Here is a 26,299-nt window from a genome sequence, read left to right as displayed (position 1 = left end):
ATGAGTTATTCATGGCTCTTTCCCTAGCCAGTTTCCTGGGGTAAACTGACATTGCCTGCCCATTATGCCTAGACCCTGAACCATCGCCTCTTCCTTCCACCGGCCTCCAGGACTCCAATCTCTAACACTGTTAATCCAGCTCCTTTGCCAGCTATGAATTTGCTTTAAAGAAAAGAGAGAAAATTGTGAAGAATAAGATGAAATGTGAAACAAAGAGAAACATGTAACATGGTCCTACGTGTTCCTTTCAGTCCACACTCAAATTCCAAAAGTGGTTTACGTAATGATATGTCAACACAACTCAGTCCCATAGAGTTATCCCTCTTGTATTAGTTCTACGTATGTCAGGGCTCCATTTATAATAAATAAAATGTTATGCTGTATTGCTGATGGTTTTCTCTGGCCTTTAGTCTGAGACATTGTGGCTACAATGAAATAAGAAAAATACTGCATGGGTTTATTTCAGTTTTTACTTCTTTTACCATATTATACAAGCCAAGGGTAACTGACCAAAGAGGCGTGTGCTGCTTGGAAGGTCAAGCTGTGTTCAAGAAAATAAACTTTAAATGTTTTCTCAAAAAGAAAGTATGTGATTTCGAGTTGTTTAAGGGTAGCAAAATATCCATTGAATTTGACTAGTTACTGCTTTGTTTGCTTTGTTCTTTTTAAAAAGAAGCACGTATCAGAGAGATTACCTCCTGCACTCTCCAAGATCTAAAATACCCCTTTAAAATAAACAAATCCATGCTGTGCAATGTCATATAGACATTTGGGGTAAAACATTTAAAAGAACCTAGGTGACTTAGGAGCCAGAAGTCCATTTTCAAAAGTGCCTTAGGAACTCAGGAACCAGAAGGTTTATCTGCAGGTGGTATAAGACACACTGTGTGGGGAGGGGAAAGATTAATAAAGCACACTAATGTGTTGCACACTAATTGCTCCAAATAAACCTTGCCCCAGTGCACATTAAAAGTTCCCTAGTGCTCATTAACATAGTGCTGTTTAATAGGATCCAGGAGCCTCTGCATTCTAATCTCAGCATTTACACTTCTTTTGTTGACTTGGACAAGTCATTGCAGCCATCTGCCACAATAGTCACATTTGTAATGTGGGTGTGACAGGATTCCCAGGGTACAACCTGCAACTGTGGGACTGCTGTGCCCCCTTAACTCTCCAGCCTGGGCTGTCTCTCACAATGCTGTGTTAGAAACAAGCAGCAAACTCCTCTAGATGCTGTGATCACTCAGCCATCAGCATGTGGAGCCCCCACACCCAACTAAACTCCCTGAGCCACTCATGAATCATACAGAGAGAGGCACAGTCACCCCAGCTTCCAGCCTTGCACCCCAGAAATATACCATCTTACACTGCTCAAGGCTCCCCTAGAAAGCGCAAGCTCATTAATTAGTTTGCCACTTCATTATAAGAAAATGGATATGCGCCAGTCTTTGTAATCTGAGCTGAGATTCCCCAAGCACTTCAACCAAGAGCACACCCATTTTAGGTAAAATATAAAACAGATTTATTGACTACAGAAAGGTAGATTTTAAGAGATTATAAGTAGCAGGCATAGAGATCAAATTTGGTTATATAAGCAATAAGAATAAACTTGCAGTCTGAATTCTACAGACTAAGCAAGATTTGAATCAAGCAGTCTTTCACCCTAATAGATGATGTGGGCAGCTCATAGTTGTCAATACACAAGCTAGATTCCCTTCCCAGTCTGGGACCAATCTCCCCAGTTCAAAGTCTGTGTCTTTCAGATGATCTTCCAGGTGTTGATATGGGGGAGGAGAGAGGTCAAATGATGATGTCACTGTACCTCTTTTATACTTTCTTCCAGCTACTAGAAAGATCCTTGCTGTGATGTGGGGTCAGGCAGTCCTAATTGCATATGTGCCCTCCCTAAGGAGCCTCTGGGAGACTGGATTCTTCTTGATGGGCCATCAGTGCCTCTCTGGGCAATGATAGTTGCTCCTTTGTTGCTAATGAAATGCTAGCTGGGTATTCCCCACTTCATGATGTATTTCAGTAACACACACACAGCAATTCTTTATAACTTCACATACAACGACAGCACATACACCTCAATAGGATATTAATGTTCAACAGATGAAGACTTCTTAAACGATACCTCACAAGGCAGACTTTGTACAAAACATCTCATAATTATATGACAGCAGTGAATATGGGGGTTCCAGGGTGCTATTTTGAGGTACAGAGTGTCACGGTGGTGTTTCTTGACTTTCCTCATAGAGGTATTTGAAGGCTAGTTAATGTTCAAATAGCATTGAAGATGGAAAAAGCTATGTTAATGGTAGGCTTCTAAAGATCAATGCACGGACAAACTACACATCTATTTACATTGTCCCTGGTTCCTGACCTTGGTTTGTTTGCAGCCTCCTTCAGAGTGATTGGAGTCCCTCATACCAACCCCTGGTACAGAGTGATCACTGTCCCTACGCTTTTCTCTCCATGCTCTTTATAGTGTCTGCCTTTATTCTTTTTGTCTTTATTCTTTCTTCCTGCTTATCAAGATTTTTATTTTCTCTCTTTTAAAGCTTTACAGTTATTTTATTTTAATTTATTTTTGCTCTCTTTCCCCTTGTTTTGTGGCTCTCCCATTACATTCCCCCATTCTCTGGAAGGTCACGTGCTGCTTGTTGGGTACAGGGGGATGGAAATCTGCTGGTGTTTCCATTGGGTACAAGTGAGCTGCATGCCACAGGAACAGGGGAGTTGTTCCCATAGCTAGCTGCATCAGGAATCACTGCAAAAGCAAGGAGAGAAAATAGACTGCTTTGCCCAGAGATGTAAAACGTGGGATGGATCTGAGTTCACAGAGCTTTCCTTACCTCCACTGCTTCTCTTTTCTGCCCTCCTCCTGCAGCTAGTCTGCAGCCAACAACGTTGGGAAACCCTTTAGTAAGTCTTGCCATGCACTGAATGTATACTTCACTCCAGTGTGAAAAGTCCATACGTAAATTACAGACTGCCCATGAGCTTGCAGGTTACGGCTCTTGCATAAGAAAAAGTCACATGAATTTCAGTAGCTGTCACAAATTTGGCAGGAGACTTCAGGAATGGGACCATAACTAATGATAAAGTCCATACTGTTTGCCTTTGGTATGATTTACTCAGCATGTGTTTTGTTTGTTTTTTAGACCATGTACTTCAAAGGCATTGAAGCAGGAAAGGTTCCCTATTTTCCTCATGCAGACAGCATCATCTATGCCATTTCCACAGCAATCTGCTTTCAGGCAGTAAGTATTTTGCCTTCAAATAAAAAACAAAATTCCTTTAACTTATTTCAGATTTTGATTAAAAGAATGGGTTGAAATGGAGATTCCATAATAAAGCAGGAGTTAGCACACTCTAGCTCCTATTCCTGCGTCTGCCACACTGGTTTTGTATTGTTATGGTGGGAAGATAATTTAGTCTGTCCATGACTGTTTATCCCTTTGTAATGTAATGCGAGTATCATAAGCAGGTTTTGACTTCTATGGAAAAAAATCTCGAGATGTATTAACCAAAGACGATTAAAAATGCACTGATTGGCAGAGACTTCACCTCACTTAGTATTTTGCTCCAGGAGACAGACAGTAAGTCTTAATGTTCAACCACAGTGTACTGCTGAATTGGAAAATTTCACACTCAATCCACTTTAACTGCAACTGTAGATTTGAAAAATCAAAGAACAAAGAAACCTCCAGATTTACAACTTGAAGCAAGCTGCAGTCGTCTCCTCTCTCTGCTCTCCTGAATCACCTACTCCTTCACCGCCTTTCTATAGTGCCTCAAAACCACCTTTTCCTTCATGGTTTACTCCACCTCTCTTTCCTTGCCTTCTCCAGTCCGGCCCTGGCTGTGCTGGTTGAATCTACCTCCCATGTCTACTGCAAAGGCCCTGGCCATGTTGACCAAGTCACCTGCCACTTTCTGCTACTGCATCCTGCATCTGAATGCTGCTGTCAGAATCTGCCAACCCAACTTCTGTTGTTCAGGCTGAATGCATTTCTGGAGCTTTTTATTCTCCAGGAGTGAGAATCTGTTTTCTACACCATTCCTTTAGAATAAATCAAGTTACTTACCTTCAATTCTTATTCACTGGTGCTTAACCAAAACAACTCTAGTCACCCACAAAGCATCCCCATAAAGTGGTATATTTTCTATCTTTACAACTGAGGGGATTGAGGCATCTCAGGTGACTGGGGCTTCATGTAGGGGAACAGACATGCTACCCTGCTGTGATATGATGGTCAGAGACTTTAGCTATGGTTCTCTCACTAGCCATTTGCACTTAGCACAGACCCAAGAGTATGGTGGCTCTCTTGTGACTACATATCATTAGAGAGTAAGCATTGCAGGTAGGTCACTTTCATTTTCTTAGTATCTATGCCTGACAGTGTTTTAATTACTTAATGGGAGAAATTATGATTGATATTCTGATTGTAGGCTGTGATGGAAGTTCAGACCCTGAGACCTTCTTACTGGAAATTCCTATTACGACTGACAAAAGGCAGGTAAGTAACTGAGGTGGTTGGAAATGCTTGCACATTCTACAGAATTTTTAAAACGTTATTCTAAAGTGAGTATCTAGTTAAACATGAGGCAGTTTAACTGGGATCTTTGGAGAGCATCTTGGTTGAAAAAAGCTTTGCAGTTTCAGAATGTAAGACCTGATTCTGTTTTGCAGGGTTTGAAATTGATCCATCATCTGTTTTTCAGGAAATTATCCCTCTAATTTCATCTTTTTAAAATCAAAATCATGCTCAAAGTTGTCAAACATTGTCATTTACCAAAAGTGCAGATTTCCAAAAATCATGTTTAAAATCATTTCCAAACATCATAATGTTTTACAATTTTAGTAAACTTATTAATACAAAAATGTATAGACATATTAAGAATTCTCACAAAAACTTGAAAACTTTTAAGATTTTGACAATTTTTCACAAAAAGCTTCTTTTCTGAAAAAAGACCATATTTTTTGTTGGAAGGTATGTTTCTTATTAAATTTGTTAACCAGTTAGAATCTAAAAAAGTTTATGATAATATGTCCATCTGAATCCTGTTTTATTCTGTATTTGCACTGGAAATCAAAAATATTCTTTTTAAAATTGATCTTTTTGTCTGAAATTGATTTATTGTTTATACGTGAACTAAAATATAAACTGACAATGCAGCAGAATGCAGCACAAGATGAATCACTTGACAAGCAATCTAAAAGCAGACTTACCAAAATGGGAAGAATTATGGAAGCTCATAATTATCTAAACAGAACCAAACTGAACAGGGATAACTTGATAATGTGCAAAATGCACAAAAGGCCAGTATGTCAATTTGAAAATCACACTTCTTCCTGAATTAGTTTGCCTTAAGCTTACTGTAACTGAAAGAGATTACAGGGAGAAAGCTGCATGTTTTTCACTTTGTTTTGTGTTTTGATACCACTTTGTGTATAATCCGTTTGACTCTTCTGCTGTGTAGACAGTCATTTTCTCCTATTGCTTGTGTGAGTCTTTCACAGCAACAGGGGAGGGAAAACATCTTAAAAATAGGAAAATGTTGTGAAGGTACTAAAATTTGTGAGGGGATCTCAGGAGACATGTAGACAGAACTGTGCTTTTGCTCATCCTGGGGACAAGAAAATGGCTTTTTTTTTTCCTGGTAGAAGTAGTAAAATGTATTAAATCTAAGTGCTAAGTGATTCACTTCATAAGCATTTGTATTGTTCAAACATAAAAAGGCACCTGTGTTGTCCAGAATGAAAAGCTTGCAATTCTCTAAGAACATAAGATGTTAATTGAGTCCCCATTTTATGTACTATTTAGGATTACCTCTCTCGCGTGTCTGCCCTTAGCATCCAGTACAATTTTTAAAACTTACTTTCTGTTTGTAAAAGCTTTTAGCACCCAGCTTGTTGAAAAATTTCATCAATGAAATCCAAATGCAGTTAAAGTTTTTTTTAAAGATCTGATTGCAAACTTAAGATCATATCCTACAATTCTTCCTCTGCTTGACTAAACTCTTTGGCCTGGTCTACACTGGGGGGGGATCGATCTAACTTATGCAACTTAGTTGACATACTTAGATTGACTTACCGTGGTATCTTTACTGTGGTGAGTCGACTGCTGCCACTCCCCTATCGACTCTGCCTGCGCCTCTCGCCGAGCTGGAGTACAGGAGTCAACAGGAGAACGCTCAGGGATCAATTTATCGTGTCTAGACTAGACACGATAAATTGATCTCCGCTGGATCCATCTCTGGCTGCCAATCCGGCCAATAGTGAAGACATACCCTTATTGACTTGAACAGGTATTTTGCCTGCATAAGACGTGCAGGTTCAAGCCTATATTTCAAAGATATGAGCAATATTTCATCATTACAACACAGAATAACTTTAAAGTAATTTTATTTATTATTAAATGGAAAAAGTGTTCATTTTATCATGAGTCTTTTCTATTTCAGGTTTGCTGTCATGAATAGACGAGTATTAGATGTATTTGGTACTGAAGCATCTAAGAACTTCAAGAATTTCATACCTAAGCTTGACCCAAGATATACTTCTGTACCACCGGAGCTACCAATTGAACTGTCTTGAAAAATGATACTTTCTCTTGTGATTAAATATGATCATTTTGTCCTGAAGAGTTAATTAACTTAACAGTCAAATAGATGGAAGAGGACTTGTGCTCCACTTAAGTATTATTTCAATGAGAAATGCTTTTTACCAATCAGAAATACTGAAGCTTTGTAGGAAGATATGGCTTAATAATTAAGCCCTTTCCATAGCCAGAAATTGTTTCTGGATCATTTTAGTTGATTGACAATATGGTAGATTCTTGACTGAATTAAATCAATGAGTAATATATCTATAGAAAAGAGAATTAAAATACACCTATGACATAAATATACTTCAAAATAACATTTTCAAAATTTTTTTAGCTCATTCCAGTAGAAAATATCTTTGTAAAACTAATGATATTTCCAAAATTAGAAAGGATGGTTTAGGTCCAAAGTTTTACCTTATCTTAAAACTCTTACAGTCTGGTGAGAAATGTCCCTTGAATTTCAAATATATGTTTTTAAAAATCCACCAGTCATTGAAAATTTTAAAAATAACCAATAGCCACTTTTTATTCAGACTAGGCTATTTCTACCCAGATTTTGCTATAAAAAACAGCCAGCCCACCACCAAAAGAGTGCTGGTTAGCCCATAAATCATACTCCAGAGCTGTCATTCCATTGATGTAGACCATGAACAAAAGAAATGTATAAAGCCAGGTGTCAGTGACTTGTTCTTCTTAAGAAACAGCAGTGTGTGGAAGTTAATATTTGCCAAAGGGAAAATGACAAGACAATGAAAGGCAGGAATGCAATGGTTGAGCTTTTGAGAGGGTAGTCCAAACAGTAGACAGGTTAAAATACAAACACACACACTAAAATCAGTTTTTCAAAAAAGACTTGACAAGTATCAGTTTAGATTAAATCTACTTGATTTAAGCATCAATACTAAATTGCAATTCCAATGGCCTTCAAAGGGGACCAAACTCCTGAAGTTCAACCATCGTAGCAAAACAGTTTTATTTGACACATTCATTCATGTTTCTTCATATTCAGTTGTTCCTGTTAATCAATGAAGAATGCTTTCCCCTTGATATAGCATACAGTCGTGACTATAGACAATTCCATGAAGTTTAGTACGGTACTTAATATAGCAGCTCAAAATCCACTTTTCTTCCTCTGCATATTTTTACAAATGTCACTTCACCTTTGTGTTCTAAAGTGAAATCTTGACATGCTAATTCCTTTACTACTTCTGTTGCTTATAGGTGGTTCAGGGCAGCCATGGCTGAATTATGATAAGAGTCTCCTAGCTTTTCAGGGAAAATATGAGCTTTACTTGCATTCGACTAAAAAGAGCAGATAATGGAAATGCGACAGATGCCTGTGAATGGGAAGTAAAGATGTATGTATTTTTTAAAAAAATCTGGTTTATTTGCTGGAAGCTTTTGCCGCACATAATAAAATAACTACTTAATAGAACCTATGTCATAACAGTAATTCTGTCCCAGTCTTAACACATTTCAGCACCCTTTTGTTTAATTTCACAATTTTCAATTTGTCATGAAAACGTACCAGCCCATGCACAAAACCTATCTGTCCATCCTTTACCATAACAATGATGATCATCAGTTACTTATGATCCCTTGTGAAAACAACATACATGGCCCAAGTTGAGTGGGTGAGTAAAATTTTGAAAGCTAGGTTTGTGTGCAATATCTTATTTGCTTGTAATGGTAAACTAAAATTGCTCAAAAATAAAAAAATAAAAATCTACTGAACTCTGGCAGGATTGTAGAAGAAATGTTGGAAGGACTGTGTTTCCATTAGCATTTCTAAAACACACGACCTGAAATCTGAAAGCTAGATGTTTTGGGTAACATTTTAGAACTAATGTACTAGACTATCAGGATTTAGTAGAGTGATTGTGCCAGTCTCAGACTTTTCAAAATCTTTTACAAATAGCTTAGCTTTGATTTTCTTTGTTGGAATGAAAATGGTGATAGATCTCTGTATTTGAGTTAAAACAGTTGAGTACTGTCTCTCAATATCTAGATACCAGTTCAGTCCATGTCTTCTTGTTTCCTACATTCATAATCCTTGTTTTTAATGGCTGTCATGTAAGGTAAAAATAAAACATTTTAAACCTTAAATTATTATTTTTATTGGAGTCAAGTACTTGTAGGATGGGTGGAAGGGGAAAGCACTCTTAGTCCTAATGTTTTCCTCCCTGACAGTAATATATTTGCTTCTTGAAAAAATTTTAATTTTCTGTTCACTTTTGTTCGTAAAAACCCTGAAGGAAATCCAGTGGTGGTGAATGAATTCTTCTTATAGCTTTGTAGATTTAACCTGCATCACTTTACAACATAAACCAAAAGACAGGACTTTGCTAATATTTTTTATTTTAAAATATTTTGTATAAAAGTGGCATATGAATATACTCAGTGATGCTCCATATAATAAATGCAATAAGCCGTTAACTGTTCAGCCTTAACATTACATTAAGTGCTATAGTCAGGCAATGCAAAAGACAAGGCTGAAAACACAGTGTTAACTCAGCACATACACATTTCAATATCTAAGGCAATATGACTTTGACTTTAAAGAATGTATCATAATACATGCAAAGTGGCAGAGTTAAGGTTGCAGCCATTTATTACCTTTGCATTTCCTGATTTTTGCTTGCTTAACTATACAACATTGCATTGCACAGATTTTATAGAATCCCACTTGTTTCAGGGAAGGCTGAGTGATGGTCACTACTTGGATTTAGAGGAGAGAGGAATCCTATGATGACAGTTACATTGCCACTGCAGAGGAAAATAAGGTTAGAATTGACACAGCTTTGTTAGTTACGTGTACTGTAGGAATTTTGTAGGAAGGAATAAGCCTGCTACCTATCTACCCATGGCAGCATGGCACAGGTGAGTCTTATTGAGCGATTTGGAGGAGGATAAGGCAGCGGCTGTTTAAATTTTATCAGGGAGCCTCTCCCATTCATAAGGGGCGGCATGGCAGAAAGCATAGGTTGTTTAAGGGAGAAGTGGTCTGGAGGATGGTAAAGGCTGGAAACCCTGATGGAGCAAAGATTAGCAACAGAAGAAGAGGAGAATGTGACTGAGGACTGAGCCAGCAGGGATGCCCACAGAGTGGGGGGAGGGGAGGTGGTTGACCCATGAAACAAGACAAGGTAAGAGCAATCAGAGAGGAAGGAAAGCCACTGCTATGAGAATAGAACCATGAAAGGCAACAGGAGCCTAATTTTCAAAAAGTAGGGAGAAGTTGATAAAGGTGGAGTACAGGCCCTGAGATTTGGCCAGGAAGAGGCCAATAGAGACTTCAGTGCAAGCAGTTTCTGTGGAGATTAGAGGGCAGAAGAAGCCAGATTGGAGAGGGTCAAGAATGGAATTGGAGGAAAGCAGAGGCAGCCTGTAACTGGATAGTGGGGGGCACGTGACCTTCCCATGCATTGCCTCTGCCTCCACCCCCTGACTCATCTCAGTGAGCAGTCTGCAAAGCAGGCAGTGGGAAGCACTGGGACTCCAGTAGGAGGAAAGGAGAAATAGCGCCATGGAGCGGGAGATGGGGGGAGGGGTCACCCTGCTGCTTCCTCCCTCCCCACATTGCATGGACACGTAGTAAGTGCCACCACCAGGGATAGCCACTGCCTCCTTGCTGTTGGGCATCCCGGCAAGAGGTGTCCCGAGAAATCTCGAGGGGGCATGTGACCCTGTATGTCCCCCCACCAACCCCCATGCATCGCTGCTGGAGGAAAGGACCTCCAGAGAGCAGTTGTAGATGGAATGTTTAGTGAGTTTGGAGATGAAAAGAAGAGAGATTGGATGGTAGGTCAAAGGGGATGGGGTGTATCAAGGTTGGGTTAATGGATGGGAGAAGAACCTGAGGAGAGTGAGAGGTTGAGAAGAAAAGCAAGAGAGGGGGAGAGAGAGGAGAGGATGTTAGAAAGTGAGGGATTGGGGTCACTGGGGCAGGGAGAGAGGTTGGAGGAGGAGAGAAGGCTGAATGTCTCCGCAACAGGGAAGGAGGAGGAGAGTGTATTGGGCTTGGTGTGGGAGGAAAGTGAACAGAAACTCACTCTCCCCAACGAGGCTGCTGGTTTTGTGTGCTGTGCACAGGAGTTTGGACAGCAGTGATCAGAGTGAAGACTGGCTGAAATTATGGTACTGTGTCCCACAACAAGGAGCATCAGATGTCTCTGCCAGTCCACAGATGAAACCCTTCGTGTTGCTGACTCTGGCTTTCATGTCCATAGGTGAAATTGAACTCTGGACAAAGGCCTTTCCCCAAGCCCAGTTTCTTCCCAAGCACAAGTAGCAAGAGCTTAGGAAGCTTCTGTGAGAGTGTCGACCTGGCTTGGTATTATGCACAGATGGCCTTTGATACCATCTTACGTGTCAAAAGCTACTGAGTCAAGGGTGGGCAACTATAAATCTGCCTAGCTGCAGGCCTCTGGGTTCCACCAGGGGCTCCTGGGAAACCTCAAGGCCCTGTCTACACTGGAGAGCTTTGGGAAGCAGGTGGAGGCCTCACTGACAAAGGTGAAAGATGGAGGCCTGCTTCTCCAGCAGAATCCCACAAAGAGCCCCTCCGACAAGGCAGGGAAAGGACAGGAAGGGTTCTACTTAGAAAGCAGTCTCATGTCAACTGGCATAACAGAAGTTCTGTATCCCTGGACAGCTGTGCTTAGCCGCAACAGCAGCAACCAAAATACTCTAGGATTCATTTCCATAACCAACAAAATCCAAAGGGCTCCAAAGCATATAGCCAACCTGCCACTCTCAGTAGCCTGCCACAATCTGCCTCTCAGAAGCAGACTAGAAGCCTGGTAAGTCCCCCACCCCCAGTCATCGTGGATACCTGGGCGCTAAGAATTGTCTGCGGAAGTAGAAAATCAGGTTTTTAGAAAAACTTGAATGCTCTTGTTGGACTGTTTTGGAAGAGCTGCTGCAGGAAATCCAATCACTTTCAGCAAAGTTTTATACTAGGGAGAAAGAGGGAAGGGTTTTTATCCAAGACACTTCAGGACATTCACAAACATAGGTGTGATCAGGCTCATGCTGGATCTCAGGGATCTGAGCAGTGACTGGTCAATGAAAAGTTCAAAATGGTCTCGGAAACCATCATGCATCGCCTGAGTCCAACAGTGAATCTTTCTAGACAAGATTGTCTCCATATTGGTATAAATTGAGCAGGCAGAAACTGACAAGATCCCGTGTCTCCTAAATTGCAGTTTTACTCAATTACCCTCAGGTTTCACCTCATGACTGCCCCTTGCCCACCACTTGTGTATGTTAGATTGCAGTATCTGTCTTAGCTCCATTTCTCCTTGCTCTCTGTCCATCTTTCCATTCTGATTAGTGACTATTAGCATCAATATGACATTAATTTGTACGAAGTCAATGTGCACTTCACAGACAGGTCACTGGCCTGAACAGTTTAGCATAGGGACAGGATGTCACACAAAGCAGTAGGATTGAGTAGTATCATTTGGTGCACACCTGGGTTCCCGGGTTTTTGTTTGGATTTTCTTTTTTAGATTTTTAGTCCTCTAGCGAACACACTCCTACAATGAGCTGGAGTGGGAGTATAGATGATGGAGGATGTTTGGAAATAGGTGGAGCATCATCAATTTTGGCGGCTCAATTTTAGAAATTGCCTCTTTTTTCCTGCAAGACATGAATATTCATATTGCCCTCAATCATATGAGGTTAACACTTACTCAGGATAAGCACAGCATCAACCGTCTTACATCTGATGTTGATTTTGGGGTCAAAGCACACTTTCAAGTGTTTTCATTATTTAATAAAGGAGAAAGAACATTTTCTATTAGACATTTTTAGCCATTCTTTGGTTTTGAACTACTTTTTATGTATTTTTTTTCTGTAAAGACATGGAACTTCAATCAACTAATTGCAATTCCTGAAGTTTTACATTTGCAAAGACAACAACCAGACCACCTTTCTGTTATGTCCTTTGAAGTGTAAATGTTTAGCCCAGGAACCATGGATATCCTCAGCATGATGGTTTTTATACTTCACCATATCAAACAAATATAAGGCTCATTTTAATTGCCGGATCCTTTGACTATAACATGCATAAATGTGAATTAGAGTTCACTTTGATCTGAGAAGGTTTTGCATAGTGCAGGCCAGGGTAGTTTTCTGCTTCCTAATTAAAACAGAGAGGTCAAATGAATAGTCAGAGTTGGGTGCCAGTGCTCTGCAAAGCAATGAGTAAGACTGGTTTGGTTTCTAGTCACAGTATAGTTCTCCGACTGGCATCAATTCCATCCATTTTTTCCTTGACTGCCGCAGCGGAAGGCCTCAAAGGTAATGCTGGTAAGGACATGAGAGCAGTAGTTAATGGGAGAATTATCAAGTCTGCCTGAAGGGTACGGAAGATCCACCCCCACTTGGGTCCCAGACAGATGTTAATGATACATTGTATTTATCAAGCACGTTTCATCCAAGGATCTCAAAAGGGACAAATTTCTCATTCCCATGACAACACCCACACTGAACACCCGCTGCCAGAGAGTGGAGGTAGGTGGGGAAAGGAGCTGCTATGGGCATAGCTACCATGAGTACATCAAACATCCACACAGATGGCTCTGGACACTCTCCAGTCTGGAGCCAATGCAGATCCCAGGGGTTTTGGAACTTCCCTGCTGCCTGTTTTGCAGCATGAGACCAAACCTGCCCCTGATGGGATAACTACGTAGAAAACTTCACACAAAGAACTTTGCTGAGATTTCCTCCCCTTAGTCCGCTTCCAAGTGGCCAGATCAGAGCCAGGATTTTTATGTGGCAAATATTGTTCTGTACTTTTTCCTAGCATAGGTGGATATGATAAATGTGAACGATAAAAAAAATAGATGAGGAAAATATAGCTGAACTTTCTTACAAATAAGAGTTTATGAAATGTAGCCATTCAACCAAACTAAAACTCAGTGATGGGGAAGAAATATATCAAACTGTCTTGTACATGGTATTTGACTATGAAAACACTGTTCATCATTGCTCCTTTTTAAGTCAAACAAAATCAGTTGTGTATATGCTGCATGCTAGTCCACTGCCCAGATTTTGCACATTTTAGGGATGTATTATGTTCTCTGGAATTCCCAGGTTAGTGTGAATTTACAATTAATTTACGTCTTTCTGTTTAGTGTGAAATTCTTATATGTTAAAGAGAATCATCTCCTTGAACACGACATTTCTGGGCACAGCACAAGGTTTATTTGTCTGAACCCATGACAGAAAATGACATCCTAATTCATAAATATAATTGTTTGCATGGCACCCTTTGCTCAGTAGGACAGGATAACTCTAGGCTGACTGTTACATTTGTGTAGTTATAACACTCCTGTGCAAAGCCCAGCCGACTTTGCAGCACTACCTCTAGATTCTGCAGCACTCTGATGGAAATTCTGCAGTAGCACCAGATAATTTTTTTAATGGAGGTTTTTGCTGAGTAGACTATGAAAGTGACTGGGGTTCCTAGGTGCTACAATACTACTACTACTAATAATAATAATTAATTAATACAATCAGTCCACTAACTCTAGAGCTATTTATTTCACTATTCAATTTATTTTACAATAGCCTTGCAATTTCATTTTTCAATATGGCACCAATCGTCATTTTTAGGTTTCAGAGTTAACAACCATTAAGATGCATGGGGTAGTTCACATCGTTCAGCTATCATTTCAGCCTGTTTGGAGACTCAAGGCATTACTCCATTGGTTTATGCTCTGTTGATGTTTTCAAGGTTTTCTCCGCAACCATTAGGGCTAGAAACACGTTTTAAAAAAAGAAAGCTGAGATTCTCACACATAATTCTGCAGCAAGGGGTGAATTCCACAGAGCCAGAGAGTACAAATGGCCCTGCCCCTATGTACTGTATGGAAAACCAGCATCATACTAGACATAAGATTTGTACAAATAAAAGGACAGCATTGGGCAGTTTTCTTTTTCTTCTGTGACTCAGTAATATCCCAGTAATCGAGCAGTGCTGTCTGGAACAGAGACTTTCTTAATAGCACACTGTCATGGCTTCCTATAGATGCAAAAGGGAACATACTTTCATATGGAGGAGCTGAGAAACGGGATGGAAAGGGGTCCTAATGGTATGGAAGGATATGGATTGTGAGGTATTTATACACATTTCTAAAGCTGCAGCCTGAGCAGAGGCAAGGAACACAAAGTCAGCCATGCCTAGTCCTCCTGCTACTTGGTGTACATCCCACACACAGGGTAAAGAGAGCAGGAGTCTTGATTCCCATCAAAACTTCTGACAAAGTGCCCTCACCTCTCTCTGAGGTGGCCCACCCATCTGGAACACTGAGCCAAAGAGCTCAGCGGGTGTCCCCTCTCCTGCTCAGTGTGTATCTTGAGCTACTGGGGGAGAGTCTGGGTTCTGATGCAGCTGTAGAATTTTTAAACACAGGAAATGGCAGGTGCTCACAGTGTCTCGAGATTGTTATTAGAGTCATGAGATCAAAAGAAGATGGTCATTGATAGTTCTGCTCCACCAGGCTCTGCCACTGATGCTCCCGAGATAAATTTCACCCAGATCCCTGGCTCATCGTGGGAGTTCAACCCCTTTCATAGAATCATAGAATATCGGGGTTGGAAGGGACCTCAGGAGGTCATCTAGTCCAACCCCTGCTCAAAGCAGGACCAATCCCCAACTAAATCAGAGGAGCTTTCCTAGGAGCTACTTCCACTATGAAGCCACCACTGCCCTTTCCAGTTTGGAGGCACCCTCTTATAGAAACATTCTTCATCATGCTTTTCTGGCCCTTATTAAATGTGAAAGGCAATCTGCTGCAGCCCCAAAGTGGCCATTTTGTATCTCATTGCTGCAGGCTGCCTCTCTCTTCCCATCAGCTAGTAAGTATTCTTAGTGCCTATTATGGACACTAATGTCAAGCCACTCTGAAGGGTCTCTTAGTTACTGGGCTACTCTACTGGTACATTTATTTGGATGAGAGTTTGGTTGTTACTCAACCAAGCAAGGCTCAGGTGAGGCTCATGGAGGCGGGGATGTTGATTATTCAGGCTGTACAGCTGGCACTGGGGAGACACGTGCAGAGAGAGGGGCTCACTGTAGATTGCTTTTTCAGCAGGTAGCCCTGTGCTGAGATGGTGGCTGAGTGATGACTGCCCTCAAAGCCGTATCTAAGCAATTCTCCAGTCATATCAAGCCTAGAGTCCTGCTACTCTAACGCATTCCCAGTTGGGCTTCCTTTGAAAGTGACTAGAGGCCATAGCCCTCACCGTATGTAACTATGCAATTATTTTTTTCTTTTGGGTGGATCTGAAGGAGTCTGCCGTGCCTGCTATCTCACTGCGCTGGCTGCTGAGATGATGAAGTCTCCATATCAGTACTTGCATCCGAAGAAGTGGGTATTCACCCACGAAAGCTCATGCTGCAAAACGTCTGGTAGTCTATAAGGTGCCACAGGATTCTTTGCTGCTTTTACAGAACCAGACTAACACAGCTACCCCTCTGATACATATCAGTATAGGAATTCATAGACTTGAAGGTCAGAGGGGACCATCATGGTCATCTAGTCTGACCTCCTGCACATTGCAGGCCACAGAATCTCACCCACCCACTCCTGGAATAGACCCCTAACCTGTGGCTGAATTACTGAAGTCCTCAATTCATGGTTTAAAGACTTCAAGTTGCAGACAATTCACCATTTACACTAGTTTAAGCCTGCAAGTGACCTGGGCCCCAGGCTGCAGAGGAAGGTGAAAACCCCCTCTGCCAACCTGACACAGGGAAAATCCTTCCCAAAATATGGTGATGAGTTAGATCCTGAGCACATGGGCAAGACTCGCCAGGCAGATACCTGAGCAATAATTCTCCGTAGTAACTCAGAGCCTTCCCATCTAGTGTCCCATCTCCAGCCGTTGTGGATTTTTGCTACTGGCAGTGCTGCTGGATCTAAGCTAAAACAATATCAGCAATTTTCTCTCATCTTATGCCTCTGCCCAGCAACTAAAGGCAGCCAAGGTGGGCCTTTTATCAGTCCTCTCCTTCAGTCGGGACTGAGTTTGTAGGCAGAACACCCCATGGTTGTGTTCGGAAGGGGATCAGCAGCATCTCAGAATAAAGGTTTCAGCTTTTTCTTGCAGCTGCTGCTGCTACTAGAAGTCGCCAGTGGACTTCTGCTGTGTTTGGGCTACAGGTGTCACTAAAAGCCACCCCTATCCCAATCACTTCAACTTCCTGACACTCCTGTGATCATCCTGCCAGTACTTACCTGGCATCCAGCAAAATAGCCCACTGGCGCTTGCCAATGCCAGCTGTATGCCTGCTTCTGGCAGTGAGATACTTCTGGCTCGGTCAGCACAGCAACTCCATACATACCAGGGACCTTCTAGCCCAGGTGCAATTCTGAGTTCCATTGCCAATATGTCTTGGCAGGTCTGCTTGAGCAAAACTCTCAGGGTAGATGCCAGTATATTTCCAGACACAGTTTCTCCTGGTGGTGCCTCCTATTTTACTGCCCCCATACGGTAATAACAGCAGGACACTGTGCCTTGGCCATTCCTTGCATGCTAGTTCCAAATGGGCTTATAAAACTGTTCAGCTGCATTCTCCCTGGATTACCTCCCCCATATCATCACAGCCACAGACTTTCTCCCAGTCTTAAATACAACAAACGACGTTCCAACAGCACAGGGGAGCTGTCCTGTAGGCACCACACTTACCTTCTTCAGTTAAGAAAAGATGCTGCTGCTAATGGCTAACATCTCCCTGAAGGAAAGTAACAAGTGGCTTTTATGGAGGGTTATTGTAATACTGCCACTGATCTAAGTCAGGCCAGTGAAATACAGAGCAACTTCATTCAAGTCAGTGGCACTGCTCAAGATTTGCACTGGCATTACTGGTCTTTGGGTTGCAGCAGTTCAAAGCAAAGTAGAAAATTCCTGTGGCCTCTTAAATTTACCATGGTTTTAAGGCAGATTAAACTTATGGTGGCACTTTCTCCTCTGTTTCCTTCACTTAACTGTAACCATTCACAATGACAGGATGAAGGAAAAAAGATTAAATGTTTTCTATCTGCTCTCACCAAAGCCTAAGAACAATGGAAAACAAACAGTGGAGCTTCTACTTTCCAGAACAAACCAAGGAGCATCATGTATAATAACTTTGCACTGTGTATTTCATCTGAAGATCACCAAGTGCTTTATAAATGTTAGTGAATTAAGACCCAAATAGCCCCTGTGAGACAGAGCATCCCTCAGTTTACAGACGAGGCAATTGAGGCACAGGGAAATTAAGTTACTTGACTTAAGGTCAATAAAGGAATGTGGCAGAATCCAGAAAAGAACTCTTAGGGCTTGGCTACAATACAGCACTGTAGCTATGCTGAGTAGCGTAGATGCTTTCTACAGTGACGGAAGAAGTTTTTTTCTCACTGTAGGTCAGGAGTGCCCAACCTACAGGGCTGTACCTGGCCCACCAGAGCATTTCAGAAGGCCTGCGCCCTGCTTCAACAAAATATACTAATAGCCGATTCATTAGCGTTTTGTCATCATGTTTACATCATTTTAGTTTACACAAGTGTGTAAATAGACAATACCGTACATACAAACAACCTATCTAAATACATACAAAACAAGCTGACCTTAAAATATAAATCAATACAGGTGACTTTACATCTTATTACAATATGTAGAATCTGTTTGGCCACCCAAGGTTGTGCGACCCTCCTGCGTAATAAGGCTGAGCACACAAGTGTAGGTAATCCACCTCTCTGAGCAGTGCTAGCAAGGTTGACAGAAGCATTCTTTTATGACTCCTAGCCACCAGAAGTTGCCATAGCTTCAGACCTCTGAGCAACATAGCTAGGGCAAGCTAAATTTGAAGTGTAGCCCAGACATCAGTCTCCTAGCTCCAAGACTCATGCCTTAGTTCCAAAACAATCATCCTTCTCATATATGTATATATGCAGATAAAAATGAAACCAACATTAAATATATTAAAACTAGACAATTGTTAACAGTATCTAAACTATGGGAAAAATGAATAGATCCTAATTTCTTCCACACTGGCAGTGGGTGGGATTTTTCCAAAATTCCTAAGTGACTTAAGAGTACAAATCCCATAGAAAGTTTATGGGACTTGTTTACCTAAAAGCCCCTAAGTGATGTGAACATCCTGTGTTGTAGTGCTGGTTCTTCTAGTCCTTACTCTCCTGGAACACCTTCCCATCCACTCTTATGGTTGGGACATTAGAACGCCACATAACCTTCCAAGAAGCTCTTAGTAAAACACCAGTTTACAAACCTCCCTGAAGCAGCAGGTCAAAACACTGTCTGATTTGCCTTGTATTTCCATCCAACAGAATCCCTACATGCATCTAGGGTTGGCAACCCTCGAAGTCATTCCTCCAAGTGTTCGGGTCTGTACGTCATCCTTCCATTCCAAACATCACAAGGTAGGTTGTGTGGGTGGCTGAACAAGTGCCCTCTTCACCCGAAGTTCACATTCACAGGGTCAATATTAACATTGGCAGGAGAGGAGTAGTTTCTACAATGGGATGCATCTGCAAAGAGTGACCATGCCCCAACCACGCAACTATACACCAGAGCCAAAAAGTGCATTATTGACACAGAGTGTCTTTGACCAGGAGAAGGTGGAGAGGAGGGAAAAGCGGCTGCTTCTAATATGGTGGAAGTTTGGGTCGAGGTCTCTTTCTGGGTGAGTGATCAGTCTGTCTTTAGCTATGTTCATGTAACCCACACACCTCCCGGGTGTGGTGCTCTGTCCCATCTAGTGGCACGAGACCACTTAGAGAGAGATTAATGAGTCTGCTCTACAGCCTTACCTAAGGGCCATGTGGCTTTTAGCTCATGCAATAGACTCTCATGCATTTAGCTCCAGAGGTCCAGTTCTGTCCCACCACTGATGACCGGGGTCTGTCCATGTTACATGCACATGGGGCCTGTCATAAGTCAATGCGATCTGGAGAAAAAATAGGGACTTTGATTTAATATTTTCAATACCAATCCAGTTCCCTTTGCATTTCAAAATTCACATTTTTCTCCTGCTCCTGAGTGCCGAGGGGATGTTGCTGCAGTCTGTTTGGGAGTTAACGAATATTGGGAAGGGGGAGGAAATGGAATGTGACTGAATAGCATGATCTCGTCCTCAAAGCTGCAGATTTATAGGCACAAGAGCATCAAGACTGTACGAAATTATTTCCTTTCTGTGAACTTTGATACAATTCTCACTGGATAACACAGTGAACAGCAGCAAAAATCCCTCATCCAACCATAACAGTCTACTCAAAGTCAGGATAAGAAACCAGAGAGAGGCCAAGACGAGAGTGATCGTTATCGTACAGTAATAGGCCACTTTCCACCCCAGGCTTCTACTGACCTTTCTAAATCTCTTTCTCATGGATGTACTGAAGGAACTTCAGGACCAAATCAATTAGCTTACTCCCAGCAAACCAGATTGAACCAGAATTCTTATTGCTGATGTTTAAAGCCACTCACCAGCGGAATTCCTAATGACCCCTTGCTGTTTGCAGCATTTAGAACAAAGCAGAGCTGATTAAATAACTTCTCCTTTGATAGTGCTGTTCTCCTTTGATAGTGCTGTTCACATGTTAGCCTTGCTGGAAACTTGGCTCAATACAATCTCTGATGATGAACTGCAGCATATGCAAGATCTCTGGCTTGAGGTTTTCTGGTTTACAGTACAGCTGTCAGGGAAGTTAACTGGATAATGTACATTATCGAGCAATCTGGATTTTTCAGTGCATCTACAGGAAGTTGTATGCACAGCTCTCATTTAGCCATCCTCAGATCTACATGCAAAACTCCTGTGAGCCTCAGATAGCAATTGTTCCTGGCAGGAACTATATAAAGCAGATCATCCTGTTTCCGAGATGGGACAGAGCTGGATAGCCTGTGCTATTCTTTATAGATTCTTATACCATACTCATCACCATAGTATCTGAGCACCTGCCCGCTGCTTCGGTCTGTTATGGTTATTTGTGTAGTACTAACAGTGTGTGTACAAGACACCAAAGAAATCAGCCTCCTGGTTCCAGGGAGTATAAACTCTAAATAGGAATGTAAAGTGTAAGAGATGAATTCTGCCATCTTGAATTGAGCCAAATTCCCATTGAAATCAATGGGGAGAATCCAGTACAGCTGTCCAATGGGAACCTTCTGAGGTGTAAATGGCCATAGTGCACATTTCCAGTAGGACCACCACGCCTGGGGTGGGGGTGATTTTTGGTGATATGGTGGTAGCAACATTTTATTGTGTTGAGGGGGAGGGGTTGTACATCATCAGATGTTGATGGAACAAGCACTCTGCATATCATAAAATACAGAATTTATTTCTAACCTCATAAAATTACTTCACAGTTATTTAGTGCTAAAAGTTCCAGACTGAACAAACATGAATTAATCAGCATGAGTAGGACATTAAAGTGACTTGGCCAGGGCCCAGAAGAGTCCGTGTCAGGCCTGGGATTAGAAATTGAAGTCCCAGCCAAATCGCTTGAGACCAAATAGCTCTTTAAGGCCTTGATCCTACCCCTCTTGAAGCCAATGGTAGCTTAGCCACCGCCTTCCATGGGAGGAAGGAAACACGGACTTTCATGTGCTATGTTTGGCAAACGTCTCAATTTCATCGGTTATGGGCAGGATGGGAATGCTGACTGTGGTATATAATACAAAACAGTTCTACTACTTTGGGTGATCTTGTAAAATGAAAGTTATCTCTGTTGTACATCAGGGCTACAGTACTTCTTGTGCAACTGTGGGCAGGAGCATTGATTCATGATAGGCTTAATCCAGAGACCAATGAGGTGCCTGTTTGACTCGCCACAGCATTTATCCAGCTTCTCCTGGATCACTGATGGTATCATTCGGACTCCCAGCTATTGCGATCACAGCAGCACAACAGGGTGAGAGAGAGAGAGAGGATCAGTGAACAAACAGAGCAGCCTTAGCCAGCTGATCTCTAGCGATTTCATTGTGATTTAGAGGTTTCATTCCTGGCAGGGCTTGTCATGGCAACACTTTTGTTCCTTTGTTTCCACAGGAAGTTTTTGATTCCCAGTCACCAGTAGTTACTTTTGCAAGGGAGGAAAATGAGTCATCAAGTTTCCTGTTGGTCTGAGGAGATATGCATAGAAACTGCACGGGAGGAATTCTGCGTGGCTAGCAGCCCTTCTGTCAGTGACAGCAGCTAGAGAGGATGGAATGCTCAGAGGGGAAATGGAGTATGCAGAGCCCTTGGTTTGCTATGGACGTTAATTCATTGCCCAAATATTTAGCAGCTGACCACAGAAAATACTCCGTGGTGCTTTCACTAGAGAGAGGACACAAAGGCCAGTAGCTTGACAGTTGGAGTCTCTTGGTAGCTCCCATTTGCACGTGTATTTTCAAAGACTTATCAAACATTTTCTCTGCTCTGAATATGCTAAGTGGGTTCATTTTTTTAAACGATAGAACTAAAAGAGGAAAACAAACTGTTACTCTGTGAGAAAATAATCCCCCATCCTCCCCACATACAGTTTCCACGGGATTATGCCTAAATTCAGAAAAATTCAGCCCTACCATACAAAATGCACTTTTTGTGTGTGTGTTAACAAAACAACAAGGACATGAAATCCATTCCACCCTACCAAATTAATAGACTCAACAGTGTCAAGGGAATGGGAGGACTGACTCCCACGGGGAGTTACCCTACTTACTTTGTACCACCGAGCCAGGGAATGGTCAAGATGATCTAATAGGTCTTTTCCATCTCTAATTTCTCTGATTTTCTGACTACATTTGGAGGATTTCTTCTAAGTGGGACACGGCAAACGAAAGGAAATACCATTCCACACGTTTAACTTTAATATCCACAATGTGCATCTCGGTCATGCACGAACAAATGGAAAATTAACATTAGAAAGTGGTTTGTGAGTGCCCCATATGACTCTCTTCCTATGCTATGTAAGTGAGAAACCACTTGGGACCAGCTCCAGCACATAAACAGGGAATATTAATTAGAGCAGGGCAGAAAATCCAATTCTGAACTGCCCAGCTGTCCTCCTGACTCTGCTGTTCCTTCTCCCTGGGCAGTTGTTTCCTCTTACTCACTCTGCAGGGACAGCTTGCTGGTTAAAATCATTCCCCACAAAATGGATTCTTTCACCTGTAACTGTCATGGAGTTTTGCCTCTGCTCCCCTTTCCAGTGTAAGGCCCCTTAGTTATCTTATCGTTGCCTGCACTGAGGAGATCTAGGCAGATAAAACCTTCTTCACATTTTAAATCTCTCTCTCTTTCTGGCTGTTTGCCGTCTGCACTCACAGCCCCCTGACACCAATAAAAGTCACGATTTGTACTCCTTTTAAATGTCCTTTCCACCTGTGCTTCCTCAGTGGAAGGTGATAGTTCTTTCCTACACACAGTGCTTGGTGCCAAGGTGATAAATACCTCTGTAGACATTTATCACCAGTTGTATCACTGGAATGCTTCCCCAGAACTCTAGCTGGGTCCAGGAATTCTTCATCTCCCTAATCACTCTGACACTGCGAGGCAACGCGATCATTTATAACAGCTGAACATGTGTATGTAATATAAAAGGGCAATGATTTCATTTAAATGTTAGTGTTTCAGCATGTTGTCTTTTACTGAACATTATTTAAGGTCATACCAGGGTATGAGCCATCAAGATGGGATAAAATCATCCCAGACATTTGATTTTCTTTTTTTACTCAGACAAATGAAAAAATATTAACTGATAACATTTGGTAAACAAAGATGAAAATTGTACATCCTCTCTCCAGCCTTCTCTTTTGGTAAGTGTGTGCACCATTGTACATTAATAGACAAAAATGAAACAAGAAATTAATTTCATTTAATTTTAGCTGCTACAAATGTGTCAAATGAACAGTGGCAGAGCCTATTCTGATATTGGGCCATGCTTCCCCACCCTACCCCACTAATGCATCCCAGGAATGCACTTTTGCTGAATTCCTGGCCCCACTGAAGTCGTTGGAAGTTCTGCCATTGATTTCAGTGGGGCCAGGATTTCACTCCTTGAGTTTTGGATTAAGCTCCTGCTCTGCATGGGGATGTTACATATGAGTTTATGCTGGATATTGGCCTAATCCAACTCCTGTTGAAGTAAACAGAGAAACTCCTGTGGGAGCTGGATTATGCCCTAGTTATGGGTCTGAGCCAAAGAGCATTGATGTCAACAGTGACATCTTTATAGTGACTTCTACCAACTTTAGCTCAGGCCCCTATGTGATAGTCAAAGAACCTCTGAAAGGACGGCTTATTTGATTACTTGTAGGCGGTGTGACCAGAACATGCAGAAAGCTCATTTTCTATGCATCCTTAATTTATTTTTAAAATTATTTCTATGACTATAATATGCCTCGTAACAAATAAAAGTATACCACTAGGTTAGACAGAAGAGGGTGTTCTCTTTGCAGTGGCATAAAGTGATTATTTTAGAGCAGGGGTAGGCAACCTATGGCACAGGTGCCGAAGGCGGCATACAAGCTAATTTTCAGTGGCACTCTCACTGCCCGGGTCCTGGCCACTGGTCCAGGGACCTCTGCATTTTAGTTTAATTTTAAATTAACTTCTTAAACATTTTAAAAACCTTATTTACTTTACATACAACAATAGTTTAGTTATATATTATAGACTTATAGAAAGAGACCTTCTAAAAACATTAAAATGTATTACTGGCACATGAAACCTTAAATCAGAGTGAATAAATGAAGACTCGGCACACCAGTTCTGAAAGGTTGCCGACCCCTGTTTTAGAAGTATCAGGTTGGCATTTCCATGATCTTTAATACAAATGCAACTGCATGCATTCTTAGCACAATAGGTGTGTAACATATTTTTAAACATGTCCACAAGGTGGCACTCTGTCTCCACAGTTGATGCACTATCAAAGAGTATAGTTGAGCAGCTATTGCAGTAACTGACGCAGTTAAAGGAAAGATATAAAATTATAAGTGTAGAGAATAATTCTTTTACTAGGAATTTGCAGAAGAAAATGAGGTGGTATTTGCATGACGGTGGAGAAACCTGAGCAGTCTTCATGAAATCCATTGTGCAGCATTTTGATAACAGAAAACATTGCAATATCAGCGATATGTAACTTTGCTTTGATCAGGGAAACTGACAAGAAAACTGGATTTTTTTTTATACACACTATGGCCCTGATTCAGCAAAATACTTAAGCACCTGCTTGAGTTCATCTGTATTCAGGAAACCACTTAAACTTGTGTTAAAGTCCCATTGGCTTCAATGAGATTAAGCACATGGAGGCTACTGTTAAGCATATCTGTAAGTGCTCTAACTGAATGGGGATGCTTTCCTAATTCGTGGCCTATAAGAAAGCCATGTAACCTATCGCAGCAGCACACAGTTTATATCTTTTTGGGTGTAAACATCTCCAAGCAGTTAAAAGGAATCACAATACAATTATTGTTTGTAGAGAGGCAAAAAGTGGTTGGTTCTTTACAGAGGAAATGAAGATGGAATCCCAGCCCAACACAGACAGATCCTGCAGATCTATTTCAGCTGAGCATTCCTTACTCATGGACTTTTATAGATCCACTCAGGTGAGAAAGGGTTTTCGGGCCTTACGTTAGGGAGGAAAAACAGCTGGAGACGACATACAGGGAGAGGCTGCCGGAAGAGCAGGCAAGGGGAAGATAAAACCATGAGGTTGCTAAGATGAGTCACGCCGATTACTTAATCACAGCAAATAGTAGAGACCCAGATGACTAGTAATTTTGGGTGCCCAACTTGAGACTCCTTAAAAGGGGCCTGATTTTCAGTTAGTGCTGACTACCCACCCACTGAATATCCAAGCTCTTTAAGGTGTCTCAGATTAGGCAGCCAAGACCCCCAAACGCATAACATTTGGAAATCCTGACCTAAATCTATATAAAAATGTGGAAACTAGAGAAAGGAACAAGAGCTGGAGTGCATCAAGGAGTTCACAAGGGTGGACCATGTTCACAGCGAACGAATTAGGGGAAGTACGGCAGTGGTACCAATGAAAGAAAAGCTGATGGAATCTAGGCTCAATTCCAGTATATGTCTTATGTTCCTAAAGCTCACGCTTGAAGGTTTCAGCCACCACTGGTGGGGATCAGGAAGGGATTTTATACTCCCAATGTATTCTGGGAGGTTTTTTTGTTACCGTCTCCTTCTGAAACATCAAGGATGACAGTGGCTGGAGATGGGACATTGGATGAGGTGGGCCAGAGCTCAAGGTGGTACCAAGCAATCTCTCTCTGAGATGCTTCACTGGCTGGTTCTTGCTCACATGCTCAGGATCTAACTGATTGCCATATGTGGAGTCGGAAAGGAATTTTTCCAGGTCAAATTGGCCATGAACCTGGGGGTTGGGGGTAGGAGGGGAGGGTTGCCTTCCTCTACTGTGTGTGGTGTAGGTCACTTGGCAAGGTTTTCTGGGTGTATCTCAGTTAATCATTTCCCTTGGCTGTCATACTTTGGTCCCATTTTCATTTGGGGGTTTAGTGTGTGGCTCCTGAGTAATTCTTGGTGGTCTGTGATACATAGGTGGTCAGATTAGATGACCTAGTGGTCCTTTTTGGCTTTAAATTCAATGACTCAATGTTGAGATGGTTTAGGCAGCTGAAAAGAAAATCAGAAGTATAGGAAACAGGTTATTCCA

The 26,299-nt window shown here is 41.7% G+C and overlaps 1 protein-coding gene across 3 annotated transcripts in view; it reads left to right on the top strand.

Annotated features, from left to right (window-relative positions):
• Window positions 1-8,717, top strand: part of TMEM135 (transmembrane protein 135) — a 387,108-nt gene extending 378,391 nt beyond the window's left edge. For all 3 annotated transcript variants that reach the window (XM_045020247.1, XM_045020259.1, XM_045020252.1), the window contains 3 exons: window positions 3,165-3,263; window positions 4,456-4,523; window positions 6,469-8,717. In XM_045020247.1, the coding sequence (XP_044876182.1) occupies window positions 3,165-3,263; window positions 4,456-4,523; window positions 6,469-6,601 (300 nt within the window). In that variant the 3' untranslated portion in view covers window positions 6,602-8,717. The remainder of the gene's footprint in view (window positions 1-3,164; window positions 3,264-4,455; window positions 4,524-6,468) is intronic.
• Window positions 8,718-26,299: the final 17,582 nt, after the last annotated feature.

The sequence above is a fragment of the Mauremys mutica genome, chromosome 1, assembly GCF_020497125.1.
Source record: "Mauremys mutica isolate MM-2020 ecotype Southern chromosome 1, ASM2049712v1, whole genome shotgun sequence".
NCBI classification, from domain to species: domain Eukaryota; kingdom Metazoa; phylum Chordata; order Testudines; family Geoemydidae; genus Mauremys; species Mauremys mutica.
The sequence above is the reverse complement of the archived record's forward strand: the minus strand, read 5'-3'. Positions and strand labels throughout refer to the sequence as shown.